The sequence below is a fragment of the Genypterus blacodes genome, unplaced genomic scaffold (genome assembly GCF_046128005.1).
Source record: "Genypterus blacodes isolate CSIRO-AG114 ecotype Tasmania unplaced genomic scaffold, CSIRO-AGI_Gbla_v1 ptg000063l_1, whole genome shotgun sequence".
NCBI classification, from domain to species: Eukaryota; Metazoa; Chordata; class Actinopteri; order Ophidiiformes; family Ophidiidae; genus Genypterus; species Genypterus blacodes.
Window position 1 is genome coordinate 1,148,990 of NW_027466875.1, and position 27,142 is coordinate 1,176,131.

Genomic DNA, 27,142 nt, shown 5'->3' on the forward strand with positions numbered 1-27,142 from the left:
ATTAGGTTAATTGAATGAGGCGTAATGAGGAGTGGAGACTGGGTGGGAGTGACACACTTCCACCATCTGTCTCTGCTCTTAAGCTCTGTGAGTCTCAGCACGCAGCAGAAACTGCAGAGACAAAGGAGGCGCACAGGTTGTTTACCTCTGTAGCAAAAAGGCTGCATAATTAACAGAAGAAGAAGAAACAGTCTTCTTCCCTTTCTGTAAATTTGCAATAGACTAGAAGAAGAGAATTTCAATGAAGACAAGTGTGACCTTTGACATTCAAGATTATTTTTTGTGTCTTTCCATCAAGCTTCATAATTGATAAATTACTGTAAATCATGTATGAGCTACCAACAAATACACACACACACACACACAACCCGTGTGAGAGGCAACAGCAAGCAACAGGTGGTCAGAGAGGTTTAGCTGCCACATCACGTGTGTGCCATTTGAAAATGCCGACCCCGTATAATGAAGGACACAGAAAAGCCTTCCATCAACTATGACACACTAAACTAAGAAAGTTATGGAAAGAGAGGACGGGATTACATCATCATGGCTCATACTGTTGTGTCCTCTTTATGTCCATTTTTAATATACAATGTTGTGTTTTGCAGCTTTATGTGACGAGGAGGAAATGTGACTCATAAGTGAATGGAGATCTCGGTTGTCTTTCCCTCTGATGTCACGACAACAACAGCAAACACATCAGCGCCGCCTTCACACACTCTGAAGTGAGACTGAACTGTGGAGAACATGAGGAACCTGTCCGTGTTCCTTGTTGTGTTTTCCTCACTCTCACTCCTGCTCCCTTCCTCTGCGAGTTCAGGGTCTGACCATGACTTTGGAGCGAACACACGCTTTGTATGCGTCCCTATTCCAGTGGATGCAGACCCCGCCTGCTTCCCAACTGGGCCAGGCGCGGGAGCAGCAGGGACCAGCGGACCAGGATATCAAAGCCCCCCTCCTGCTGGCTGGTGGGGAGCGAGTGAAGAGGCCAAAGCCACCATCCTCCACCTCAGAGAGAGCCTTGTCCAACAGAAAGAGACCATCCTAGACCAGAGGGAGACCATCAGAGAGCTGACCGCCAAGCTGAACCTGTGCGAGGGCTTCAGACGGGGCACGGCGCCTCATGAGGAACGCCACGGTACAGTGGGATTGGGCAGTCCTCATATCTACACTGACAATGGGCACTATAGCAACCAGCAAGGTCGCCATGGAAACAACAACCTCTTACCAGACCCGCTGCACCACCACCCTGTAGGGGGCCAACGACCTGATGGGCAAAGCAGCAGCAGCAACCAGGGGAAGGACAAACACACAGCGCCAGAGGACACAACATCATCCCCGCTGCACACGGAGAGGATGCTGCAGGTGCTAAAGGAGAGACTGGAGAACCTGCAGGTGAGCACCAGACCAGCACACAAACTGTAGAGAGAAAGAAAACACCTCAATTCAGATGGGAAGTCCCAGTGAGCACCAACAACTGAACACAGTCACAGATCAATGATTTTTGGGGTGTAAACCAGAAGTAAATTCATTTTAGAAGGTTACATTTTGGTCCTGCACTCCCTGACACATTGTTGGATGGTGATCACAGGCAGATGTCATGATCTGTGTGGGGGTAGGGGTGGGGGGTTCAGGTCTAGGATCAGCAGCAGTGATCATGATCTGCCTTGACAGACTGGTAATCAGGACACACATCAGCACAAAGCCTGGATTACCCGGGAAGGAGAGACAGGAGGACACATTCACAATGAGGACAGGCCTCATAATGATGAAATCTAAGTGGGTGCTGATAAGAACACCCCACCCCCACCCCACTCCCACCCCTGCCACTAGCTGATTTCTTCAAGTTATATGTTTTTAGAAGTTACATGAACATGTTTACATGAAGCAGCTCTGATGAAGGCAGCAGGATGCAGAGGGACTGAGACTTTTACTCTGTGACCTCCCACAGCACAAGAAAAACGGCTCCACTACCTACACCGGCTCCCTGAAGGAGCTCCTGCAGAGGAAGATCAGCGATATGGAGAATCAGCTGAACCACAACACTGCCTCCCTCAGCAGCCCAGACAACCACGAGGACCAGAGCAGCCACCAAGACCACCATGACGATCACCATGACAATCACCACGACAATCGCCACGACGATCACCACGACGATCACCACGACGACCACAATGACAGACATGATGACAACCACAGGGACAACGAGAACTACACTGATCATCGTAATGATGACAATGACCACCATGATAGTGACGATGGCCATGACCACCATGATATGGATGGTAGCCATGACAACCATGACTATGACCAGCATAACAAAGCAGACAGTCATGGTAACACGGGATACCGGGCACCAGATTCCCGTACAGGGTTCCGTTCCAATAAACTGGAGATGATGCTTAACCAGCTGCACCACGCAGGTAAACAGTCACATGAAATGATGATGTCACTCATTATTCACAACAGCTCTCAGTGAGGTTGTATCTGTTAAAGAAGTGTCAGTGGTCCTACTTCTCTTATATGTTTAATGGATAGACTCTTTCCTTCATTATCTTCTGGAGCTCCCCTGCAAAACTCTGATGTCGTTCTTCACCAACAGGTTCCAGCAGGAACCAACCCAAAAGTCCCGATGCCTTCCAGATCAGCTTCCCAATGAGAACAAACTACATGTACGGGCGGGCAAAGAGGACCCTGCTTCATGAGATCTTCGCTCTGACCTTGTGTCTTTGGATCAAGGCGGGGGCGGGGCCTGGGCTGGGGACGCCATTCTCTTACTCTGCACCTGGACAGGTTAACGAACTGGTGCTCATCGAGTGGGGGGACAATCCCATAGAGCTGCTGGTTGATGACCAGGTGGGTGACATTTTTGGTTTTCACGTTTGCTCCTCAGTGCTCAACTCTAAACCTTTGTCTCCCCCTGCTGGCTGAGCTGCTCCTAAACGCTTGTTATAATAAGAGGAGTGAGTTTAGAGGAGTCGATGAAGAGCCGACAGCTTTTTGACAGCTTTTCTAACATTTGGAGATTAATGTTGTCCTCGAGCAAGGCACTAAACCTGTAGTGAGAGCATAAAATGATTGAGGCCTCTATTTGTCTAATGTAAATCCCATGCTGCTCTTCTTTGTCCTGCAAACAATAAAACACATTTCATGCTTAAATTGGTGCCTCACCGTCTTCACCATCCTGTCCACAGGCGGTGACGCTGCCTCTGTCTTTGAGTGACGGGAAGTGGCACCATGTGTGTGTGACGTGGTCAACGCGGGACGGCCAGTGGGAGGCCTTCCAGGATGGGGTGCAGAGGGGGTCTGGGATGAACCTGTCTGCCTGGCATCCCATCAAACCTGGAGGGGTCTTCATCCTGGGACAGGAGCAGGTAAAGACACAGGGAGTTAGGGAGAACATCCACAGAATGTCCCCCAAATGTCCTTATGTAGGGTTCAGGGGACTTTGATGGGGCACACATGAATCAGTTGGAGAACATATTTTAGTTAGGGTCTCTAATAATGTCCAGGGACTTGCTTTGACTTCCATTTTCTCTTCATCAGGACGTCCTCGGAGGCCGGTTTGATGCTACTCAGTCGTTTGTGGGTGAGATAGCAGACCTGCACATGTGGTCACAGGTCCTGAGCCACGATGACATTTACAGCCTGGCCTCCTGTGGCAGCCACCTCACCGGGGACGTCATCACCTGGTCTGAAAGTGAGGTGGAGCTTCACGGCGGCGTGGCTAAGTTCCCCTTTGACCCCTGTCACTGAGAGGCTTCTGAACACTATTGAAGATGTTGGACAACATACAAAGACTGTTTATCTCCAACACTGAACTCTGCACTCTGAACCGACGCCAGTAAAATGTTAGTATTTATGGTTGCATTTGTTTTTGTTGTATGGTCTTGGCCCATTTTCTTGGGTTTTAATGTAATCAGACATATGTGACATATTGTCATTAAAAATGTGTAGGTTCTCTAATAATCTGAAGTATGGTGAAGTGAGATTTAGTGAAAGGAAGAGATATTGATAGACATGTGGCAGCAGATCAATTTCCACTCTGGATTCTCTTATGTTTCCATGGGACATACAGCTAATTTACCAAAGAAACTGTAGAATTAGTGTTTGACCTTTGTTATCTTAACATATTGATCAGATTGTTTTATTTGGAGACATTCTGCCTGTTGGGCTGAATGTAGTGTTTTACAGCCTCTGCTTGGCGTGATGATGTCTCAGCAATGCTTCTTTAAACTATTGATTTGACTTTTGTCTAATAAGAAGCTGTAACTGTGTGCGATTTCTTGTAATAGTCATTTTAACTTTGTTTCTCGTCATTTCATCTGGCCTTGATTGTACATTTATCATTGTATTGTGAATTTTTAAATCTTAACCCCTTACATACCCTTGCATTAGTTGAACATGTCATAGAAATCCAATTAAAATGTATGAAAAGATGCATCCTCGCCTTTCATTCCTCTGACATGGCGTTATGTTTATCAGCTGTGCGTCGATTATCAAGGACATGAAAGCAACTTTGGACAGAGAAGTCTAGACGGATAAAGACACCAATCAATCACCTCTGTTGACTTTTTATTGTTATACAGTAGTCTACTGGCACCAGTGTGTCACGGTTTCCTTTTTGCTACATTTACAGATGATCTATCCTTTGTCGGCTCACAGTAAATAAAAATAAATAAATACAAAATAAAGACAATTTCTGAAAGTGGAGGTCCTGGAATACAAGAAAACAGAGGCCCGGTTTCAGTGTCAGTTCGCTGTCACAGCAGTGTTTGGCAACTCAGCACTTCAAGAATACCCCAGAGTCCGTGTGACGGCAGCACACAGACACACCAACGCTGAACTACAACATTAGGCCACTGTCAGTTTGGTGATAAGGAAAGAGGAGGGAGAATAAAAGGCAATCATTGATCTGTAGCAAGGCCTACCTCTACAATCGGATCACATTCACCTTCATGCACAATGAGCTTCATCGGGGGTGGGGGGGGGGGGGGGGGGGGGGGGAACAAATCAAGTTAAGTTCATAATGCCTGCTTCAGTATACAGCAGTATTTGATCACCAATAGAGGGAGCTACAGAGCAGTTTTGTCAGTCAAAGTAACAGCATTTGAATTCCAAAATGCTAATATTGATAAAGTGCAGTAGTAATTATTGTAGCGCTGCCATCTCTCCTAACATCGGACAATGTTAATTCATCAAACTATTACAAATAATGAACTAGCCATAGGGTCACTAGGCACAAATCTAACTTTGTTCTGGATTCATTCCATTTGAATGACTTTGACTACAACATAATGAATCAAAGGTAAATTAGTGTTCCTTGCTGTTTTATCTTTAAAAAAAAAAAAAAATCAGCTTTGTATATCTTTAGTAGATGAAGGAAACAAATCCTGGTGGAGCTTCAACAGACTGTAATACTGATTACTGCTTGTGCTTTCCTCAGTCTGATTCACTAATCAACCAGCGGGGTCGTAATCAGACTTCAAACAGCTCAAACTCTTCTTCTTCTTATCTAAAGTAATCACTAGATCCTTTACACATGACATAAACGCAGCAGCCAGTCAACAGGGAACACTAAAGTTTCCAAATCAAAGTGAATCTGTGAGTCATCAGTACCTACGCCTGACGCCTCAGGTTATCAACATGCAGTCCTACAGTAGCTCGTACAAAAATCAGATTTAACAAAACATAAGGAATAAATTAAATCATTTCTATGTGTGTTGTAAACAAATTTGCTAACATCTATTTACAAAAAAGTGTACAAGGTGATGAGCTGCCTTTATATTGGTTTGAAACTCACTACAGCAGACCAGTTTAACACAGTTATTACCAGTGAGGAAGAGGAGGCTGTTCACCCAGTTCTGTAGTGGTGGTAGTAGTAGAAAATGATGTGTCTGTCCATTACATTACCTCTAGTGTTATAAGTGACTCATAATAAGCCTTCAGTTACGTACCACAGCTCTTGACTCTACTATTGCTCATACATGAAGCTAAACCCAACAGTGACTTGGCGAAATCGACCGGTGTAAATATCAACAGTAATGGACATTCTGCTCACACGATGCTTACAGTGTGAGAGACGTGTGTGACTTCTGTAATGGGCGGTGTGCACATTCTAACCTGTATCATCATAGATAAGACCGGAGCACATCTCAGTAAGCGTGACCTCGCCCCGATTCCTCAACTCTCTCTGACCAGCATCGACGGAAAGCAAACGAAACGCATCGCTGTTCCAGAAGTGAATTCACATTTTGTCCGGGGAAAAGCACGAGGAAGAAACACAAACTCTTTGGACCACTGAGGAGCCATCAGCATGTGGGAGAAGACTTCAGCTGCTTGCTACCCTGAAGAAGGCCACGTCCACATATAAGGAGACGATTATAAAAACCTGACGGCGTTCATGTCCCTGTGCCTCACTATAACACAAGACCCAGTGTTGGGCCGTCACTGCACTCAAATACTTAGCAATCGATTAATATACTTCATTATTAATGGAGAGGTCGATACTTGTATGTGTGTTTACCGAGTGTGTGTGTCCATCAGTGTCTATTTGTTACCTTTAAGAGAGACAAGAGGGAGGAATTAAACGCACAAATGGAATGTTCATTGGCTGTTATCTAATAATGCAGCTCACTTGCTGTCTTTGTGTTTTCCATCCATCAACTTTAACGATGAGATGGTGACGGCCCAGTGGAGGAAAGGCCGGACCAGGACGACATCGTGCTTTCTAATCATTCACATCAGTGTGAACATGGCCTCAATTTCACAGTTAATGAAAATGCTGAACAGGCGTGTGTGTGTGTGTGTGTGTGTGTGTGTGTGTGTGTGTGTGTGTGTGTGTGTGTGTGTGTGTGCTCTTACTGTATATATCATTATAGCTGTAGTGTAAGAAGTAAAAAATAACAGAGCAGCTAGGAAGAGTGAGGTTTCCACTCTGAGTCTGGCTCCCTAAAGTCTGACAGACAAGAGAGCGAGGAGTCCGGCAGAGGAGAGAGGGACGAGGGGAGGGAGGACAAAACCTACGAGCAGGAGTGGAGACAAAAATGTGTCCCGTGTTGGAATGAGACATGAAAGGGACAAAGGAGGAAAGGACAAATAGAGGGAATTATCTAAGGTTGCTCCTCCTTCTTCTTCAGGGATATACGCTTCTTCCTGGCAGCCAGCATTTCATAGAAGGGATCCACGCTGACAGCAGACCTGGACAAAGGACAAGAACCAAAGAGGAAGGAAAGAAAGAAGAAAGAGAAGAAAGAGAAGCATTTTTCAATCTGACCGGAAAAATATGAGACATGAATCATCTTTCCGGCATGTTTGGAGAGCATCCTTGTGGTTTCACCCCGGTTACATACTTAATGCTGTGGATCCATTCGTCCTTCTCCTCGGGGGTGGGGGCCGATATGCGGTACACCATATGGTTGCCTTCCACTACTCTCCCGTCAGCCTCGGTCTTACACGCTTTAATCAGCTGACCACGGTTGTTGGGGATGTACAGCTCGAAGCAATTCTGTTCAGAAAGAGGCAAGGAATCTCATAGAAATCCGTTTATAACTCAACAAACACTGAAAGCTTTCTAATCAGAAACAGACTTACTGGTTTCCTTGGGTCTTCTACCTCGCGGATGCTGAGGTTCTCCAAAGGAATGATACCTCGTGGCTCCTTATCCTGTTGGTGAAACACACAATGAGAGCATATTAGTGCCAGAAGTATCAATCATGGTGCCTATGTCGTGCTGTTTATCCACTACTGTGTGTATCATGCACCACAGGAAGCTTAACACTGAGTCATATGATCAATCCCAGGCTCACACACTTACTGTGGTGTACTCAAAGTAGTAGAGGCAATTATCTGTGAGAATGAACCATCGCCGTTTCCATGTTTTCACTCGCCCCCCTGCAACAGGGACAAAGCAGTGACGAGAGAGAGAGAGAAAGAGAGAGGAAAAGGGATGTGATGGGGGCCAAGTTTGGGCATTGTACTCCGCACATTCTTTCCACTGACGGCGTGGCAAACTATTCAACAACAATTTGACGACAACAACTCGGCAAGTACATACCTCCTGAGAAAACAAGCAGCGGCGGTAGAGGAGGGTGGAAATCGCAGGTAAGAAGCAGAGACACAAGGGACCAGAGGATTTACAGGCAGAGTGGACGAGAGAGAGAGAGAGAGGGAGAGAGGGAGAGAGACAGAGAGACAAGGGAGGAAGAGAGGAAGGAGATTTTATTAGTCACAGACACTTAGATTTCAGTTCCCGGCATGCAGAAGAAAATCAGATCTTTGGGCTGCCATGACGCAAGACAGTGAGTGTTATGAGTCTGTGGTTGTTGCTATGGCAAAGGTCTCATGCCACAACAGTGTGCTGACGATGCAATCAGAGGCAAAGTTTCAGCAAAACCTCAGAGACAGAAGCACATGGAGATCACAGCACAAAGCCACAGGAGAGTACAGCAGCAGAACAGCACATATATTCTCAAAGGGACACACCCACACACACACACACACACGGCATCCAGCTGTGTCATCCACAGCCTGGAGTTGTAAGTCGCTGTGTTTGCTTTAAACACTCGTCTAGTTTAAGTCACTGATCTCCAGCAAACATTGGGGCCAGGCAGGCATCATCTCACCCAGTTTGAGGAGCCAGCCCTCCCTGTCGGGGTTAAAGAAGGTGTGCGTCAGGTCGTTGCCGTCATCCTCTGGGATCTTGAAGGGCTCGTTCTTAATGCTGTCATAGAGGTTCTGAAATAAAGGACGTGGCAATGAAGTATGCAAACAAAATCACTTTGTTCTCATTAGAAGAGTTGTTGGAGTCCATGAAGAAGATGAGTGTGGAGCTGCTCGTACCCTGAGCAGGTCCTCAGGCAGGTCCCCCCCCTCGTTGATGCCTCGGTTCATGGAGATGAAGCGGTCCAATCCAGGCTTGTCCCTCACATTGGGGTTATGGAGGCTGGTGTTCAGCATGATGATGGCAAACGACAGCACATAACACGTGTCTGGGAAAGGAGAAGAACACGATAGAACGCACCACTTATGAGATGTGTTCTACACGATCCACAAAATACAATAGGACACAAGGAAAAGCTTTGAAAAACTGCTTCATTCGCCTCAGAATATGTCAAACATCAGGATTTTTAAGGATTACTACCCTACAGTAAGTTTTTGGTGGCTTGAGCTTGTGTGTGTGTGTGTGTGTGTGTGTGTGTGTGTGTGTGTGTGTGTGTGTGTGTGTGTGTGTGTGTGTGTGTGTGTGTGTATACCGGTGCTTTGGAAGACTCCAGGGTTGCAGTGACAGTATCTCTGAGCGAAGGCCTCCATCATTCTGTCTATTTTCTGGGCTTCGCCGGGCAAACGGAAACTCCACAGGAACTGTCTGCAGGACAGAGGTCAGAGTTTAGTCAGAGTCTGGCAGAACAAACACTGCAGCCATGGCACTCTCAAGTACACAACAAAGGGAAAAACACTCTCTAATGCCTTCTTGCATCATTTCCTCTCTCTCTCTCTCGCTCTCTCTGTCTCTCACTACAAAGAGGCACTACTGATGAGTTTTTGTCTAGTTTCTGTGGTTATAGGCGCCATCACACACACACACACACACACACACACACACACACACACACACACACACACACACACACACACACACACACACACACACACACACACACACACACACACACACACACACACACACACACACACACACACACACACACACACACACACACACACACACACACACACACACACACACAGTTTACCTGAGAGCTTGAACCAGGTTGAGATCAGTGAACTCATGGAGGTCAACAAAAGCCTGAAGAACTTTGAGGTTGAATTCATCCCTGCAGTAGAGAAAGAGAGAGAAACAGCTGGGTTACAAAGGGAAGACACAGAAGGAGAAACCCAGACAACATGTGACGAGAGCCGGCACCTTTCTCCTAGATAATCTCCTATGGCGGTCTTATTGAGACCTTCTCCTTTGTAGAGGAACTGAGCGATGTCCTCTTGAGTGTGTCTGAGCAGCTCGTTCTCCACCAGAAACACGATGCCCTGCAGAGCCACAAAGCATCGGTCACCTCACAGCCAACACAGACATGACACACAGGTACAGCTTCAGTAAAGAGCCTCACCTTCTTAGGGTCCATGTTGAATTTCTTCCTTCCCATCGCCACATGTCGACTTTTCTGTAGAGTTTTACTGTAAAGGGGAAAATGTACGAGTATGAATTTGAGTAAGAATACTTTTAGCAGCAGTAACATCCTGTCTCCATCATGTAACCATGGATCACCGGTTAATGACATCCGCACCAGACAAGAGAGCTTTGAGTCAAAATGGGAAGACACAAACCAGGAACACGCGTCACAATGCTACTAGAGGCAATGCTGTCTCGCGAGTGTCTTTAAAGGGGTTTTGTGTAGAACTTGACAAGTCAGTGACCTGGTGCAGGCTGCAGTAATCAAAGCCCTATGCAGTGCCTCTTCTGGGATGGGAACCCATTTTTGTAGCTTGCATGTGTGCTAACTCTGCCTTTTCTTCTCACCTGCCCTCTGTGCTGGTCTCCAGGCCCTCCACTTCTAAAAGGGCCTCTCGTAGTTCTTCCCTGAGCCTCTGGATCTCCTGCAGCAGGACGCCCTTCCTCCTACGGATGTCCTCCAGCTCAGAGCGCTCCTCTGGGCTCAGGTCTACTGGGACTGAAGAGACAGAACTTTATTACTACTGCTGCTGTTGCTGCTGCTGCTGCACATCCACAAAGTGGGTCACAGCACAGGGAAGGGACACCCAGGAAACCTATTAACTACTGCACCCAGCAAATATACAGATCAATCATGTTCTACATTTTTAGATGTAGAACATGCTCATTAACTAGCTCATTAACTAGCTTCTCCCTGTTACACCCAGCAACCTAGGGAAAACACTGAGAACCGGTCAGTGGATTGTGTATAAGTGAAAATGTATGGGAGATCAACACTGGTCATTAGTTGTGTTGTAATTCAGTCCCATGGTTTAAAAAAAACAAATATGTGACCAAGAACCAAGAAAAACAACTCATTAAGATCAAACAGCCTGACAGTGGATCAACTTAATATTAAAGATCCATTGAAATACCATCTCCCACATACTGAACTGATTTGATAAAAGGTTCAAAAGGATTTCTCTCTAGTCTGAATTCATTCTTTAAGAGCAGTCGCCAACAATAATCATCAGCAATCACTGCAAATAAGATCAATCGCTGCAGAAGCACTGAAAACAGACCATTTCCTCACATGGGACACAGACAAGAGGTGGATTTTCTTTTTATATTTTAAGACGATCACAGACATTGAATGAGTCTTTGTGATCAAGCACACAGCTGATTCGATTGACATGTTTAATATCTATGATGTTATTAGAGAACGAGATATAATATCATCATCGCATTGATTATAGTTGAGGTGTTCTGTGGACCGGGACGCATCTGTTTGTTTGGTCATTACGTCATTACATTACTTTCTCAAGAGATTAGTTGAGTGGTTGGTTGAGACAGGTAGAGTGTTTGGTGCCGCAGTGTGGTTCACGATCCCCACAGCTCTCAGCCGAGTGTTTACTCTGCCACGCCCACGGGCTCTGATCAGCGTTTAGACTCCGGGCCAGGCACCGATGACAAAAGGCGGCCGGGTTCCGACAGAATGAGGCGATGCCGACATAGTTTATAGGAGCAGCAGGTAAGGGCGTGTGGTGCCCGGCAGTGTTCCTAGCGTTAGCAGCGACGCTAACTCGGTGTTGTAAACTGGCGACACTACATCACGCTTACATTGAGCGAATTACATGCATTGCGTTTGGAAGTTGTACGCAATTAATATCCATTCTTTCGGAACGACATGTATCACAACTCAGCAAGATAAACGGAGCTACTTGTATGCAAACCTAACACAACGAGCTACCATTAGCCAGGGAGAGTTTATGCAAATAGCCCCGCAACAAGCCCACTTACTGTAGTCCAGGTCATCCATTTTCGGCGCTTTACTTTTAGGCATAAATATTTCAGAGTCGACTGTCATTCAATATCAGAAAATTATGGATATATGTAAATATATCCTCAAACTACAGGGAAACAAATGGACCACAGTGCCTGGTGTCGAGGATCGGGCCGTAGACAAAGAGGCTAGCGACACCGGAAGAGCCGTCTGGATTCACAGGCAACCACTTCCGGTCATTTCCTTTCAGAATACTATCACTATTTTTAGATCAGATACAAACATAAAATTGTCTTGTAGAAATAGAGGTTTTGGTGTGTCTATTCATATATTCCAGATTCAATAATATACAGTAAAAGCCCCAGAATGATTATACTCAAAGCTTTATGAAACTTTCTCAAATTCTTTTTAGTTTTATCTGATAATTAGCACAGAGTCTGCTTATTAAAAATGTCATTATTTTTTTACAAGCAGAAAATATATTAACAAATGTATGTTAAAAAAGTATCCAACGGATGGATTTGCAGCCATCGGTCGTTTGTAATAATGGAAAAGAAGAGATGGAGGAAAGGTTTGATGATAGAAGGAGCAACTTCATGGAAAAGATTGAAACTTTCCGTTACACAAAGTTATTTATCTCCTTGTTTATTAGCGTAATGTGACTTGTTAAAATTGTGTACAATGTTCCTTTAATCTATGTTTGCTATAGCAGCTAGGTCGTGGTAAAACAATGCCATTAGATATCTAAAGAATGCTGCTGATAAAAGCAACTTCCCTTACTTCATATCACATGACCAGCTGCTCAGACCGGACATGTACGTATGAAAAGAGACACAATTGCAAATGCACAGCTGAAGATTTTCTTGAGACAAACTTATCAAGTTAAATTTATTCCAAATAATATATAACTATTAACAGCACAATATAGGTGTATATATTTGATCGTTTTAGTAATTACAGTTTCATTACAGGCAGTCTATTACAGACATCTTACTTGTATTATCAATGAGGTTACACCCAACTTTGTCATATCAGAAATGGTCTAAAACACCACGGTTCAAGATGAGGCCATAGATGACAAAATGTTACACAGGGTGAACTGTCAGAACTAGTCTCAATTGAATTGAATGAATGAATTTGACAAATAATCCATTCAAAGTGTACATAGATCTTCTTTTACCTGACTGGCCTCATAATCTTCTACTCACATTTTGTAGATGTTTAAGCACAGTGTACGTGTGGTAAAGCAGCTGCATTTTGCTCCCGTAAATAAGCAGAGTAACAGCCTGGTGAGCAAACATTTCACTTGTCACGCTAAGGATCAACTGCTAGAATCTACAGGCATTGATTTGTCCAGACAAAATGAGGACATACAGCATGCTCGTCAAAGCTGTCTTCAGGCGGTCTTACTGATGCAATGTGTGCGCTAACTGTAATATTCGTCCTCTCCAAGTACTATAGCAGGTTTTATTCTAAACATTAAAACATGTTCGTCCCATGAATCATCTGACATTGTTCTTAGTAAGGGTTGCAGCGTCTGCTGCGTTCATTAGCTGAGGGGATCATCCTCATTTGAAAGAATTACATTTCCAAAATATTTTCTTAAAGTCCCCAAAAAGAGTTAGATCCACCACTTATAGCAACAGAATGACTGTAATGTTTGACATTATTTCCATTTGAATTTGTAGTTTGGATGGAATTTACAGTTGCTGAAAGATTTCATTGTAATTGGACAACCCTACACCACAAGTGATCCAAATATACATTCAATTCATTCAGAATTTGTGAAATATGTTCTCTATACTATGTATTAAGACAATGTATCTGATTTGGTATTACTCCTTTTTAACTAAAAAGTAACAGCACCATTCAGGTGTTGTGACTTTCTGTGCTGCTCCAACTCATTATTGCACTCAATAAATGGCATAACAATGGAGGCATGTAACGTCCCCTAATTACACTTACAAACTTCCTAGAAAATAGTGCAGAGGGTTAACGTGTGTGATGTTGAAAGACTCCTTGGAAAAGAACAGTCTAAAACCACTGACCAAGAGGTTTGCTTTGTTCAGACAATTTTATGTTCAATATGCTGCAAAGTAATAAGTGCGATATCATTGACATCATGCATCCATTTGCTCAGAAACACAGGCAGATTATGCAAAAATATCAGGAATGGTCACCGTTCAACAGTTCCATTGCTCCGACTCATGTAATGACCATACAAACTTGATCTTTGTGTTGTGGCTCTACACTGTCTCACACTACATGAACATCATGATCATCAAACATTATTTATATCCACATAACTGTCCACTGATTCGTGACAGTGGAGAGTAGCGTGCTTAAAGACAGCAGTACTGTGTTTCTACCATTATTTCTTAGTATATAGACTTATCTTTGCTGTAACGTAGTGGACGGATACGTTGATAGAGTTTAGATGTATTTAGACGCATTATAATAAAGTAAGAAAGGGCAAAGTCACAGCAACTGTACTCTCCAGTGGTGGATAAGGCATTATTTTAAGGGATGGAGTTTTTCATACTGATAGATCAGGGGTGGGAGGGGGGCGGATGTGGAGCCAAAGGACCACTAGCATGATTTTTGGCCCATGTGAATCTCAATTAGTTCATTGCATGTTTAGGAAGAACCTTCCATGATTTAGTTCTGATTTCTCTCGTATAATTGTAAGGCAAAAATCAGGTAGTGCTTTTCTGCATGCATACTACAATGTATACATCCAACACATGCACTATCTGCACAAAATATTCCAAAAACATTCGATTGTTCTTCCCTCTTATTTTCCAACTGTGCGGTTTACATGCTATCAGGCTACACTGAGCGTAATCCAACAGCTGTGCATTGAGGCGCATTTTCATCCATTTCAAATTTGATATTAATCCCTACGGTCGTGCTCCAATGATGCATGGCTCGATGGGTGATCCCTTTCAATAAACCCCAGAAAAGCAGTTTCTGGGATCCAGGCTATTTTAGTCTCTCAGTGCTCATTTCTCTCTGAGCAGAGGATGGCAACAAAGGTTACATAACGCAGCACAGTGCTGCATCTGTCAATCAACTCAACCCAACTCTGGTCAGAATCTGGTAATCTTCACTCCGGAGTCGCCAACGATGAGACGAGCCAAACCAGGATGAACCTGTAAAACAGTGACAGATTGCAAAAACATGAATAAGACTGATTTCTCATAGTTACTGATTAATTCTATGGTAACTGTAGTGTACAGACACAATCTCCTCCCTCCAGCCTCACAGCACATGTATCTCCTTATTAGTGGGCAACTTAAGACAGTGGTAAACCAAACATGCAGATTTGTTTCTTGTCACATATAGAGTATAAGGTGTATGACATAATTCATGTTTTAACTGATCAACTTTACTTATTGAGGCCCTTAATTGAGGCGACCTTAATGTCCATGCTCTACTCAGTGAATTATAAAGACAAAACAGATCACAGCTGTGCATTACATGTACAGTCAACAACGATCACAGTCGATCCTCTTTCTGACCTGTGCTTGAAGTGGCCCATATGGCACCAGTTCTCCGTCCACTGTGAGCGTTCCCCGTGCAGACAGCGGCTGCAGCCTGAAGGCCCGGCAAGAAACATGGCTCACATACGGCGAGCTGACAGTGTGGTGGGTTCCTCTTTCCATGGCGAAGAAAAGTCTCAGTAGAGTGGTTCTGGAGATACCTGCCCGCACAAACGTCAGGTGGATCAGCCCGTCATCAAACCTAGCCTGAGGCGCAGCATGGAGGTCAGCCCCAAGGTGGGATTGATAAAGGGCCAACACCAGGACAAAGTCCCCCTCTATGGTGACCCAGTCTCTGGTGGGCAGGGGTTGGTCAAGGGGGGGTAGCAAATCATCCCTGGGGACATTTGGTGGCAGTGAAAAAAAAGGACGGTTCTTAAGGGGTCCAGCTGGCTCAGTAATGTCAAAGTTAAACGATGAGGACGGTGTGCGTAAAGAGGGTGACGGCGAGGTGGAATTTGGGGTGTTTGGACGAGGAACGAGGTAGGATGACGAGTGCGGAGAAGCACAGGAAGGGGACGAAGGGGGTGTAGGAGAAAGGGAGAGAGAGAGGGAGGGCAGTTTCGGGGGGAGAGAGTTTGAGTGGGAGTGTTGGAGCAGGGAGAGGGGCCTTGGTCGTGTGGCGTTCTGGTTCTGGTCCAAGGCTTTGGGCTTGTACGAGAACGGTGAGTGGCGAAAGGGAGAGGAGATAGTGAGAGACCTTTCACGAGCAATGTCCATCGGGTAGGGATCGCTCTGTAAGTAAGCACCATTAAGATCCATGTCCTCTACCCCATATGAAGTGCCAGAGTCAGGGTCAGCCTCCTGACTGAGAGGCTGGTTGAAGAGGGCATTGGCTATCTGGCTTGAAGGGGCTGAATTCTTTCGTATTGCCTGTCTGGCTTCTCGAAGGCCATCTGGGTAATTGAAGCAACCCTCTGCATCCTCTTCAGGCTCTGGCCCATAGCCGCCTCTGTGCTCTTTTGCACGCATCACTCCCTCCATTTCTACAGAACCGCCACTGCCTCCCTCATCTTTCCGGCTGTCTTCCTCCTCCATCTCACTGGAGTCCTGCTCTACTGTTCCCTCATCTTCTCTTTCGTCCTTGATCCCTGCCAACCTTTCATTTGATTCGGAGCTCGTCCCTGACCTCTCCTCCTCTGCTTCCATCTCAATCTCCCCCTCCTGTTCCCTCTCTCTGTCCTCCGCCAGGCTGCTTGCCCTCACCACCCCGGTTCCTCCACCCCTGGCCCTTTCTCTTCTCCTCTCCCTTTCTCTCTGCCTGTCCTCTCGTTCCCTCTCTCCTTCACCCTTACGCAGGCTTCTCTGTTCGCTGATGCCCATGTCAGAGCAGGTGCGATGGATCGGGGTTCGGCAGAAGCCCTCCAGGCCTTCAGTGATACTCCGGGAGAGGGGCCTCCTCTGAGGAGGAGGTGTGAGGTCTGGTGACGTAGGGACAATAGAGGGTGGCAGGTAGGACAGACGACCCTTGTAGGATCGCAGAGAGGCAATGCGCACCAGGGTGCCGAGGGTGAAGCGAGCTGAACCCAGACCACGATATCTGAAATTGTAGAGTTGAGTTACATTATGGTCGTGTAGAGTTATAGGCAGACAAACCAACATTGGACGTTCTTGTAATGCCTCATACACAAACACACACCTCTCACTCTCAATGTCCACATCTGACACAAAGCCCCAAGCGACGGAGAGGAAAGAGAACAGTCTTCTGGGTGCTGATGAGCGCCCGCTGTTGGGAGGAGCGGGGCTGGTTGTCACAGAGACCAGGTCCATGGGGCGGACACCGCCTCGACACAGCAAAAAGCAGCAGTTCAAAAGGAGGGGCTCCCGAAGGCACATGTCATACCTGAGGGAGATAAAACAAAAGAACTTAAAACCATCTCCCCTCTGAAACAGCAGGTCTACAGAGTCCCTTATCTACCCAGGAGATATGTAGGTCTAGATAACCAAGTCAAGACAACAACAACAACGACAAAGTGCCCTTTTATTTGAGGGCAAGGTGTAATTTAAACAACCTGTGAGATTAGAATGGTGTTTTTCTTTGTCTTTACTGCATCGATTCGACATTCATAGATTAGAAGTTTAGTTTTGGCATAAAAAAAGCCCATTATCTATTTTAAATTAAATCTTAAACGATTTATCCATTGGTACACAATAACAAATAAACATAACAGCATAGATCATCAGCAAACTGAATATAAAGATGCAAGACTGCAGGATATATGCACAACACACACACATATCCTTCAGATTAACTTTGATTAGTGTTTATTGCTTTTGTTTCTCAGTTTTCACACTGAGGAAAATGTAAATCAGCTGACAAATCCCAGCATGGATGCCAGAGCTTGTTCATTTGAAAGACGAGCCCCAGTGTTGCAATCCTGGCGTTGCAGAGGCACGCTTACCCTGCATGGTGGTTGATGGAGCCGGCCAGTGCATTCCCAGAGCCACAGGGCAGAATGCCAACAGGTGTTTTTATTGCTTGTTCCCAGTCTGGACGCTCCATCAGCCCATTAACTACCTGCATGACACAAAGCACATTTACACATTTGAGGTTTACACGCTCATATACAGACAACAAATATCTCCACTCTGCTTCTCCAGATGTCTCCTCTGAGCCGACCACCTACATTAAATGGTGCCCACTTAGTCTACCAGCTGGGGATGTTCATGAGTAATCCATTAAATTAATTAAATAATAGTTTAATAATAAATTGCTGAAAATGCACATTCCATCTTAAGGCTTCACACACCTCATGCAGCAGGCCGTCTCCAGACACGATGATGATGCCGTCCCACTCTGGGAGTGATATCTCCCTGATAAGCTCCCTGGCATGGTTCTGACGCTCTGAGAAGACAGAGATCGGTCAGTCCCATCGGTTTAACATTGGTTATTTATAGGTTTCATGTAATCTGATGAGGTTGTCTCTGGTGGCAGTGTGTTACCTGTCTGTATAAGGTTGTAGCTGATGTTCGCCTCTCTGATCATTGGTAGAATGTGGGTCTGACACCACTGCATGGCCTGGCCTCTGCCACTGAAAGGGTTGACCAATAGCAGTAGTCGCCTGGGACGAGGTAGCAGACTTCTTGAAAATTCTATAGGAAGAAAAGTAAGAGCATTGATTTATAAATACACACGCTGCTTTTATCCAGAACAAAGAAAGGAACTAGTCTCACTGTTAATAGAAGTAGCCAAGTGGGATGTAAGCTAAGCTGTCATCACTGTAACCCAACCCTGAACTCTGAGGGCACTGAACTATGTGATTTCACAGGATGTAGATCACACTACACAGGGGTGTTGCTTCAGTGTCTACTAATCACTTAAAAGTCACTGGTGAAGGAAAAATGCAGAACATTCTAGAGAACTAGAGAACAAAGTGGGGAAGAAAACTAGACTGGTTTGCAGAGAAATGAGTCGGGTGATGGTGCAGGGAGGCTTTTGTAGTGTACTCATTACTGCCACAGGTATGAAGCATAGGAGGGAAAATCTGCCATCAGTAAGTTTTATTTATGGAACTCAAAGGTGCAGAAGGTGGTGAAATTATGCCCTCGTCAGATAATGCTGGATTATGTAACAAACCGCTGTCATAACGCTGAACCGAAATGACACAGCAAAAGGGTTTCAGACGCAGATATGGTGGGAGAGTAAACAGAGATATTAGAGATGAATACAGACTGTGTGAGCAAAGTGGAGCAGAAAGACAAGGGTGACAAACAGCATGAAATACAAGTATGTATGAGGAAATAGCAGACAAGGAAAAAACAAAAGTGTAGGGGAAAGACAAAACAACTGATACACACAGCAGTATCAACGCTGGGGGGAAGGAAACATGACGTAATGTGTTAAGACTGAAGAAACAAATGCTACACAGATTAGACGGAATTGGGGCATTTACGATAATGTCTAAAAGGCAGGAAAGAGGCAAGGAAAAGATTGGAGATGCTGGCAGACAGTGTGTGAAGCGTGGCCACATTGGGCAGTGGTGTGAAAAAGCCAAGCAGACAGAGTAAACAGTGTGCGTGGCCTGGCTATCTGTTTGGCTACAGGGGGATACGGGAGCATGGAGAGGGGAGGGAAGCTGCAGCGGCTCTATCCTCTCTACATTTGACACCCAATGATACAGACCATGTGTGCAGAACAGATATGGACAAAGAGAAAAAGAGCTTTTAGACAAATAAACAATGTTATCACGAAAGAAACAAAAGAATATATTGCCAAAATAATCTGGAATAACTCCCTCATTCTTTGAGCGTCTATCACAAATTCCCTTTTGTTCTCTTCTAGATGAACCCAAATGCTGCCCTTCCTGATAAAATAGGCTGTATACACAAAAAGGTCGTGGGCATCTAGGGGTCACATTGACAATAAGCTATAATTAGCCAACATTTACAGAACAAAGGAGGGATAAATCAAGGTGGCAAGGGACAACATGGTGGTTTCATGCAGTCAACTACAAGAATAAGACAGATTTATAAACAAAGAAAATCCAAACAATGCCATTAGATGCCTTTTCTTGCAAATATGATACAACCACTAAAAATAGTGCAAAGTCACTGTACTGAATAAAAATCCCCTTGCAATTTCTGTATTAATATCAAAGTGATTTAGTTAAAAGGGTAAAACATGAAAGATTTGATGACTTGGTACTTCTAGGCAAAACCAATACACAATCAATCACCCAAACATGGCAGACACACTCACCTGTTTCAGCAGTGACAGTCACCCCTCTGAGTAGACACTGCACAGCAGCCGACCACCTCTCGGCTTCCGGCCTGGTCTCTGCCAGGTAGGCCCTCACCTGCCTGCGCCGGGACACCCCTTTCCGCCGCTTGCCCGGGGGGTACCAGTACAGCACCAGGAGAGCAGGCGCGGGGGCACGAGGGCAGCTACATCCCACCAGCTCTGATAATGGCAGCAGGAGACGGGCTTCTTTACCCGGCCGTGGTGACAGGCGCTGGATATGTATGTGAGCGTGGGTCAGGGTCAAGGCATAGTTGGAGGCCGGAGCCGGGGTAGGGGAGACGGCAGGGGACAGGCCGCCCGGACCACCAGGGCTGTTGGGGCAGCTGTTATTGTTACTGTTACTGCCTGATCCCCAGCTGGCAAACTGGCCGTGAAGGAGGGCCTCTGCTGGGGACGGCGAGGACGGATCAGGAGATCGCATGGCCGATTCTTTTGAGGGGGGTAAGTCCAAGAAGGTAGTGTACGAAAATTCAGTCTAGGGGTGAGATGTTCTCTATGCTGTAGTGTTTCCTTCACGTGGGCAGTTCTTCAGAGTTTGCAGGGAAAACTCAAAATGCCTCTGAATTTCAGTGTTAACTGCTATTAGTCTGAATGGATAAGAGAGATTTATCCCTGAAACCTTAAAACTATGCTTCATCTTCAGTGCTTGAATTCAAGACAAGACAACATCACAGATAACAGATGTGAGTTTCTGTTCCCATCTGTCCATATTAGAAAGACCACTTCCTCTGAAAGCAAAAAACATTGTCCAGTTTAAAGGGGCGCTTCTGTTTGGGGCAGTGATGACAGGAAACGATAAACACCAGTCTGTGTCCCAAACAGAGTGACGAAGAGGACAGACAATAAAAAAGGTGAGGAGACTAGAAGGTCATCTTCTCCAGTATGAGACCAGTCATTAAACAAGAGTGTTCTTCATAAAGTTCATAGTTAGAAAATTACAATTCAAAACTATTGTAATCATAACAATATGGGGCAGCTAGGCAGCTACTCCACATTAAAGACTCTTTAAATTATAAAACAAATTAAGTCAAATAAACAAATAAAACTCCCTGCTTCAACAAGGAGGCTACAGCAATTAAATTAAACACTGAAAAAACATTTGTGGAATAAACTGCATGGTAAGTGCTGGTTGAGATATAATTAATGCCACAGAAAGAAGAGCAGCCGAGACAATTCCGTTGCTATCTTTAACGTCAGTGTTATATAGGAGGCAGATAAGAGGAGCGACCGAGCTCGTCCTCTGAACAGTAGTGTGATACGTTAAAGTTTCATCCACACAAGTAATCCTATACTATATAATTCCATCATCTGTTCTTCAAAAACCAGAGGGCGAATATTAGGTACAACAGGTAGAGACTGGACGACACAAAACAAAAACACAAACAAAACAAAAGACAAACAAGGAGACAGTTCCAGGTGGATCCTTAGTTTATGTCATGGTAATGCCCCTTGAGCCAAGCCTCACGTTCCCTGCCAGAGGCCTGTGATCCTGTGAGACAAAAGAAGAAAGACACACCGTAATTGGAACCACCTTTAATTAAATAGGAATTTGCAAGGAGATAACATGAGGAGACGAAGAGGGGCGTGTCACGTGTCAACCCAATAATCTGACAATACTTGAAGAACAAGTACAGAGCAGGACTGTATTGATAAGAGGAAGAGATTATGCCTGCAGTGTGAAGCAACAGTGGATCCATTGTGCCCCTTGGCCTTCGTCTTTGCTTACATGATGACTCAGAGTCACACATCCTCACCCGTCTTTGACACCACAGTGTGGATGAAAGGTTGCATGAGAATGAGCAGAAGTGATTTTTGACAAAATTGTGGATTTTGTCCACAAAGGCAAAAAAGTATTACAAGCTTTGCAAATTGAAGGTGTGAATCACAATGGACTTCAGCGGTTTCACAATGGATACGCTGTAACACACTTACAAGCTCCAAGTGTTTCAATCACACAATATGAAGAAATATGAAGTGTATTGAAACAACTGGGGATTGCTGACATTTTTGAGAACATATGTTTGTCTTAACACAGTTTCTAATGCTTTTCATGCTATTTATGATGTAATTTGGTGCTGTTTTAATACAATATAAACAAATCAATATGAAAGCTTATTGCACCCATTTCAGTAATAGCTGACATTAGACTTTGGACCTGAGAATTTGTCCGTCAAAGTCCACTTTCTGGACTATTACGTACATTAATAAACCAGTCACATCTCTGCAGGAAACAGAGGAGGGACACTCAAGTCTCTCAAGTATTTAAATGGCCAGGAAACGTTATGAAAGCCGTGCTGTAGACAAAATCAATAGTTGTCCGATGTCCTGATCTGATAAGACTTTTTTTTTTTTTTTTAACTTTGCTGATGCCCATTGTTGCACCTCGCGTCCTTGAAATGCAGGGCGGAGACAAAATATCAGCTGGCTAATTGTGTCTCACACACAATGAGGTTACTGAGAGATTTTGGACTGTTGTGGAGAAATACATCTTGCACTTTGAAGTTCGAAAAATAGACAATTTCTATTTACAGGTTTTTGATATTTGACTCCATCTGACAGCCAGAGACACAAACTGAGTTTAGACTTTACCCGATGTCACCTGGGCGTTAGCTAGCTTGTTGACAAACTGCTGCCTCGGTTAGCCATCTCACCAAACTATATTAATCAGTTACAATACAGTCAAACTATGGGTAGTTTGACTAGAGCTCCGAGATGCAGGAACCAAATGCTTTAGAGGTGGTTAGGAACAAATCCTAACGCGTGAATGAAAGCGATCGCACACGTTAGCTCCGGCTGAGACTGCGGCGTCAGTCCAGTAAAGTGGTTAGCTCAGGCTAGCGGGTTGCTGGTGAACGTGGAGCTTAAGTTGACAACTTGCTGTTCCAGGCTCCGCAAACACAAATATGCTACATCTCATCACGATCACTCTTAATGCTTATCAATGTATTGAGTCATGTATCTGGATCAAGCGTTGATTCACGGTGAGATGAGCCAATGTTCTCTGGAAACAGTTTAGATCTAACGAGAGAACGGCGGGTTTAGATTAAATTTGTCTAGTTTTAGCCTAAAGGAACCAGGAGATTACGGACGAATGATAAAATTGATCGAAAATGGTTAAAAATCCAGATTACCTCATCTTGTCTCCTCCTCACGACGACACAAAGTGTTGATGTGAAAGCGGCGGCTCGGTGCAGGAAGTGTCCGGGGCTGGACGCTCAGCAGCGGCTTTGAGCGGCGCAGAGGAAATCCAATGGCGATAAGAAAACAGTGGAACACCCACCCACATTCTCCAATCATTGACAGGCCAGCAGCGCTCCTCCACCAACTACCGGCCTTCACCGAGGTATGCTGCTCGATCTAAAGCGAGGGACCGACTGTGACGTCTCATGTTAGAGTCAGAAGGGAAGGGACGTCCCTCTGCTCTGTGAGCCAGCATCTTCTCTGTTCATGCTCACATGGATTTGCACATGGCCACAAAATAGCACAAGACAGAGCGAGTTTGAACAGCCAATCTTTTATTTGTTAACAGATTGCATGAAAAACAAAAACAGTCTAGTTCTTGTAGCCACGGCTGGCTCTGCGCCCACGTGCTCTCTCGAACTTCCTGCCCTTGGAGCGGATGTAGGGCCTGAACAGGAGAGAGTAGTTTAGTGAGATATGATAGCACACACGTGTACATTTACACAATAAGCATGTGCTTGGTAGCTCAGCTTTATGTGAGAATATTAACGTAAAGCCATAAATTACATGCATATCCATACATTGCAGCTATAATGATGTGCAGCTATAGTTCTGTGTAACACAGTAGTAAAGTAAAGCTGTAAACATACTTGGTGTGGCTGTGAGGAGTTCCAGGGGCTTTTCCAAAGTGCCTGTACACCTCTCTGCCCTTGCGGGGTCCTGAGGAATGAAAAACAAAGATATCAGCCACTTGTAAATGCTGGATGAGTTGGACAACCTTACTAGTATAGAAAAAATAAAGGAAAGCATGACTTCGTTTCCTATAGGAGATTTAGTTTGTATATAGATAGAGCAGCTCTTTGTATCCAAAATCCTAACAGCCTGTCCAGGTTTGTAACTGGTTGTGGTCGAGGCAACATAACAAAAGTTTGTCTCAGTAGTTTTACATTCTGTATTCCTAAACCCAATAAACAAATAAAATAAATAAAATGAATACATGAAATTGCAATGTGAATAGTAGAACTTCTTAAACTGGTTAACTTGAATGCAGTGTGTGAGAGGGGAAAACGATGTGTCAACCAACTCAGGTTTACACGTTAACTTTAACATTTATCTTGACCTCTACCATCATGCACTTTAGCAGCTGACAGCACAGTGAGGCAAACAATGGACTGAGTGACACCAGCAAGCACCAGCTCCCCTTCTGCCACTCAGTGTCCATTACAGTACAAATGAAAGGTTCTATGATCACCACTCGCCCACACACTTCACCTGATTTGTTTCACCCATTATGGTGATACAATGTACAGCTACCTCTGAATAATTTAAATAAATGGAGTTTGCCTCGGCACAGCTTCTTCAACTTCCTTCTTGAATAACAGAACACCTGTGAGTGTGTTGAGCTCATGCACCAAAAACACCGTTGAGTTCATTCTAACAGAGGTCAGTAATAAAAGTAATTTAAAATAAAAAGAGTAGTTTCATCCACACCAATTAAAATACCTCAAAGCATTCCATTGGGAGAAATGTGTTCTAATCTAAAATGAGGGCTGGAGGTGCACAACAAAAACAAATTGAGTTATGTAAAGCCTCAATTATGCAACAGCCTCCGAAAATAAATCAACCAAACAATTAATTCACAAAGGCCTCAGCCGTGAAAAGGAACGGACGCTCCAGCACAATAACCTGACATGCTATAACCACAGAAGAACATTTATGGAAGATCTAGTGGAATTTTGGACACAAGTACAAACTTCTTATCTAAATGTTTTGTCAGATAAATCCATATTCACACTGTTAATGATTCAGATGCACAACATTTACACCTGACCAACAGCTTGATTAAGCTAAGCCAAGCTTTTCACCTTAAATGTTACCTTGAGACAAATCAATGTTCAACACCAAGGTGTTTGCTACACTACTGCCACTGGTTTGCATTTGTACCATTTCTACAGCAATAGCATCTTGTTTTATTAGTATGGAAACTAACCTGACAGCAGCACTGTGCCATGGCCCTTGGGTGAAGCCAAAGCCAGCTGGTCAAAGGTCATCACCTCACCACCAGCCTTCAGGATTCTGCGACGGGCACCGTCGGTCACCCTCAGAGCACAAATCTGGGGGACAACAGGACATGGTCATGATTACTAACATCCTTACAGTGCTGAGATATACTCACGAGTGTGGTTATCATCATCATAAGTAGTGATAGAGGTACATTAAAACACCTTCTGTGTACCGTTCTACCGAGCACAACACACTTACCTTAAGCTTGGGGATATCCTGAATTCTGACATCATCAGTGACTGATCCCACAACAACAGCGATTCTGTTCTCGCGGCCAGGCAACCTCATCTTGCGGATCTTGGGAGGAGGGAAGGCAGAGGTGAAAGATTAAAACATTTGGTGATAGTCTACATTCCAATATCAGGATGTGCCGTCTCCAAGTGATACGGTTTACATTTGGTAAAGGTTTGAAGTTGATCCTGGGGCTGGGTAACACACAATCACACAAACTATGTGCACACACAGTAGAAAGAAATGAAGAGTCCTTATTGCTGAACATGGTGAGAAATCAGACTCACCAGGCGGGAGATGGAGATTGGGGGCCTGTTGGTCCTGCTCATGAACAGCCTCCTCAGGATAACCTTGTTGAAGGGGGCATTACAGCGGCGGGCAAGGAACCTGTACAACTGTAGGGACCAAACAGTGCAGTTAAGGAGGATGTTCAACAGCCCCCATCAGTTTATGACTTGTGTTCAAGTTTATACAATGAATACTGTAAGTAAACACATTCACATTACAACATTGTTCAATTACATTAAATGTTGCTTACCTTCACCAAGAGCCTCAGGTAGATATCCTCGCTCTTTGGCTCCTTTCTGTGAACCTTACGGTCCTTGTTGTGCCTGATGTCAACTCCCTAATAAAGTGAGCACACATTTGCATCAGCACCTAGTTCAAATTAGTTTATAATAACACTTTAAGGCTAATCACACTCAGTCTAAATCCGTGCATGCTACGTCAGCACTAATCCACCGTAAAACCTTAACATGTATAACCCAGGGGTTCATATATCCTTCTACTAAATAGGTCGAACCACAAACACAGGCCGGTTAAACACGTTGACACACCGCCTCGGCAGGCTGCTAACACCGTCCGGCTACACGGGCTGCCGCCTCTAAAAATAAACAGAGTTAACCGCTCAGAAGCTCATTTAACGTTTAAATTATAACATTTATCAATTTCTCGGCATTCTGTGTCGCTTTCGTGTCTCATTCACGTGTAGACGTAAAGCATGAAGCGGCAACCGAGCGAGCATTTGTGTCGGCGCCTTAAGGGTAAGCTAATATAACTTGTACGCTTATATACCATAAAATCCTGACGGCACGTTTAAGTTAATCATGTATAGAAACAGTGAACGTTGTCATACAGACTATCAGACATTGAAAGAGAGAGGATGATCGTGGATAGTGAAGGTAAAGTATTTGTAAAATCACAATAGCGCTACCTACCATCTTGGGTTCAGAGCGAAAAGGGAAAAGGAAGAGCCAAGGTGTCGCGATAAACAATTCCCTGAAATCTCGCGGCTCTGATTGGTTATAAGAGTGCACTTCCTGTACGCAGGGTCAGACCCGGGGGTTCATTTGTTTGGGAGAGCGCCTCTAGTGGCAGAAAACTTGACAATATGTCAGATATACACAGTATTCTGTTCGACTATGCTTTCTCATATATTC

The 27,142-nt window shown here is 44.6% G+C and overlaps 4 protein-coding genes across 4 annotated transcripts; 1 reads left to right on the plus strand and 3 right to left on the minus strand.

Annotated features, from left to right (window-relative positions):
• Nucleotides 1–744: 744 nt before the first annotated feature.
• On the plus strand, nucleotides 745–3,753 carry LOC143003875 (neuronal pentraxin-2). The gene is made up of 5 exons (XM_076154633.1): nucleotides 745–1,392; nucleotides 1,949–2,420; nucleotides 2,600–2,853; nucleotides 3,192–3,371; nucleotides 3,544–3,753. Exons 1-5 carry the CDS (start codon nucleotides 745–747, stop codon nucleotides 3,751–3,753), a joined length of 1,764 nt encoding a protein of 587 aa, XP_076010748.1.
• Nucleotides 3,754–5,340: 1,587 nt separating this feature from the next.
• On the minus strand, nucleotides 5,341–12,140 carry cyth2 (cytohesin 2). Its single transcript, XM_076154803.1, has 12 exons — nucleotides 11,963–12,140; nucleotides 10,532–10,682; nucleotides 10,122–10,188; nucleotides 9,923–10,041; nucleotides 9,753–9,833; nucleotides 9,252–9,364; nucleotides 8,839–8,987; nucleotides 8,622–8,733; nucleotides 7,814–7,890; nucleotides 7,591–7,662; nucleotides 7,350–7,504; nucleotides 5,341–7,197 (listed from the first exon to the last, which is right to left on the minus strand). The coding sequence occupies exons 1-12, from the start codon at nucleotides 12,027–12,029 to the stop codon at nucleotides 7,110–7,112; spliced, it is 1,251 nt and encodes a 416-aa protein (XP_076010918.1). The 5' UTR covers nucleotides 12,030–12,140; the 3' UTR covers nucleotides 5,341–7,109.
• Nucleotides 12,141–12,574: 434 nt separating this feature from the next.
• On the minus strand, nucleotides 12,575–23,575 carry sphk2 (sphingosine kinase 2). Its single transcript, XM_076154599.1, has 8 exons — nucleotides 23,360–23,575; nucleotides 20,187–21,717; nucleotides 18,431–18,580; nucleotides 18,238–18,332; nucleotides 17,890–18,005; nucleotides 17,127–17,330; nucleotides 15,467–17,027; nucleotides 12,575–15,097 (listed from the first exon to the last, which is right to left on the minus strand). Exons 2-8 carry the CDS (start codon nucleotides 20,647–20,649, stop codon nucleotides 15,035–15,037), a joined length of 2,652 nt encoding a protein of 883 aa, XP_076010714.1. The 5' UTR covers nucleotides 20,650–21,717; nucleotides 23,360–23,575; the 3' UTR covers nucleotides 12,575–15,034.
• A 148-nt stretch (nucleotides 23,576–23,723) lies between these two features.
• Nucleotides 23,724–27,006, minus strand: rpl18 (ribosomal protein L18). Its single transcript, XM_076154600.1, has 7 exons — nucleotides 26,921–27,006; nucleotides 26,242–26,328; nucleotides 25,991–26,098; nucleotides 25,671–25,769; nucleotides 25,399–25,522; nucleotides 24,059–24,128; nucleotides 23,724–23,856 (listed from the first exon to the last, which is right to left on the minus strand). Exons 1-7 carry the CDS (start codon nucleotides 26,921–26,923, stop codon nucleotides 23,781–23,783), a joined length of 567 nt encoding a protein of 188 aa, XP_076010715.1. The 5' UTR covers nucleotides 26,924–27,006; the 3' UTR covers nucleotides 23,724–23,780.
• Nucleotides 27,007–27,142: the final 136 nt, after the last annotated feature.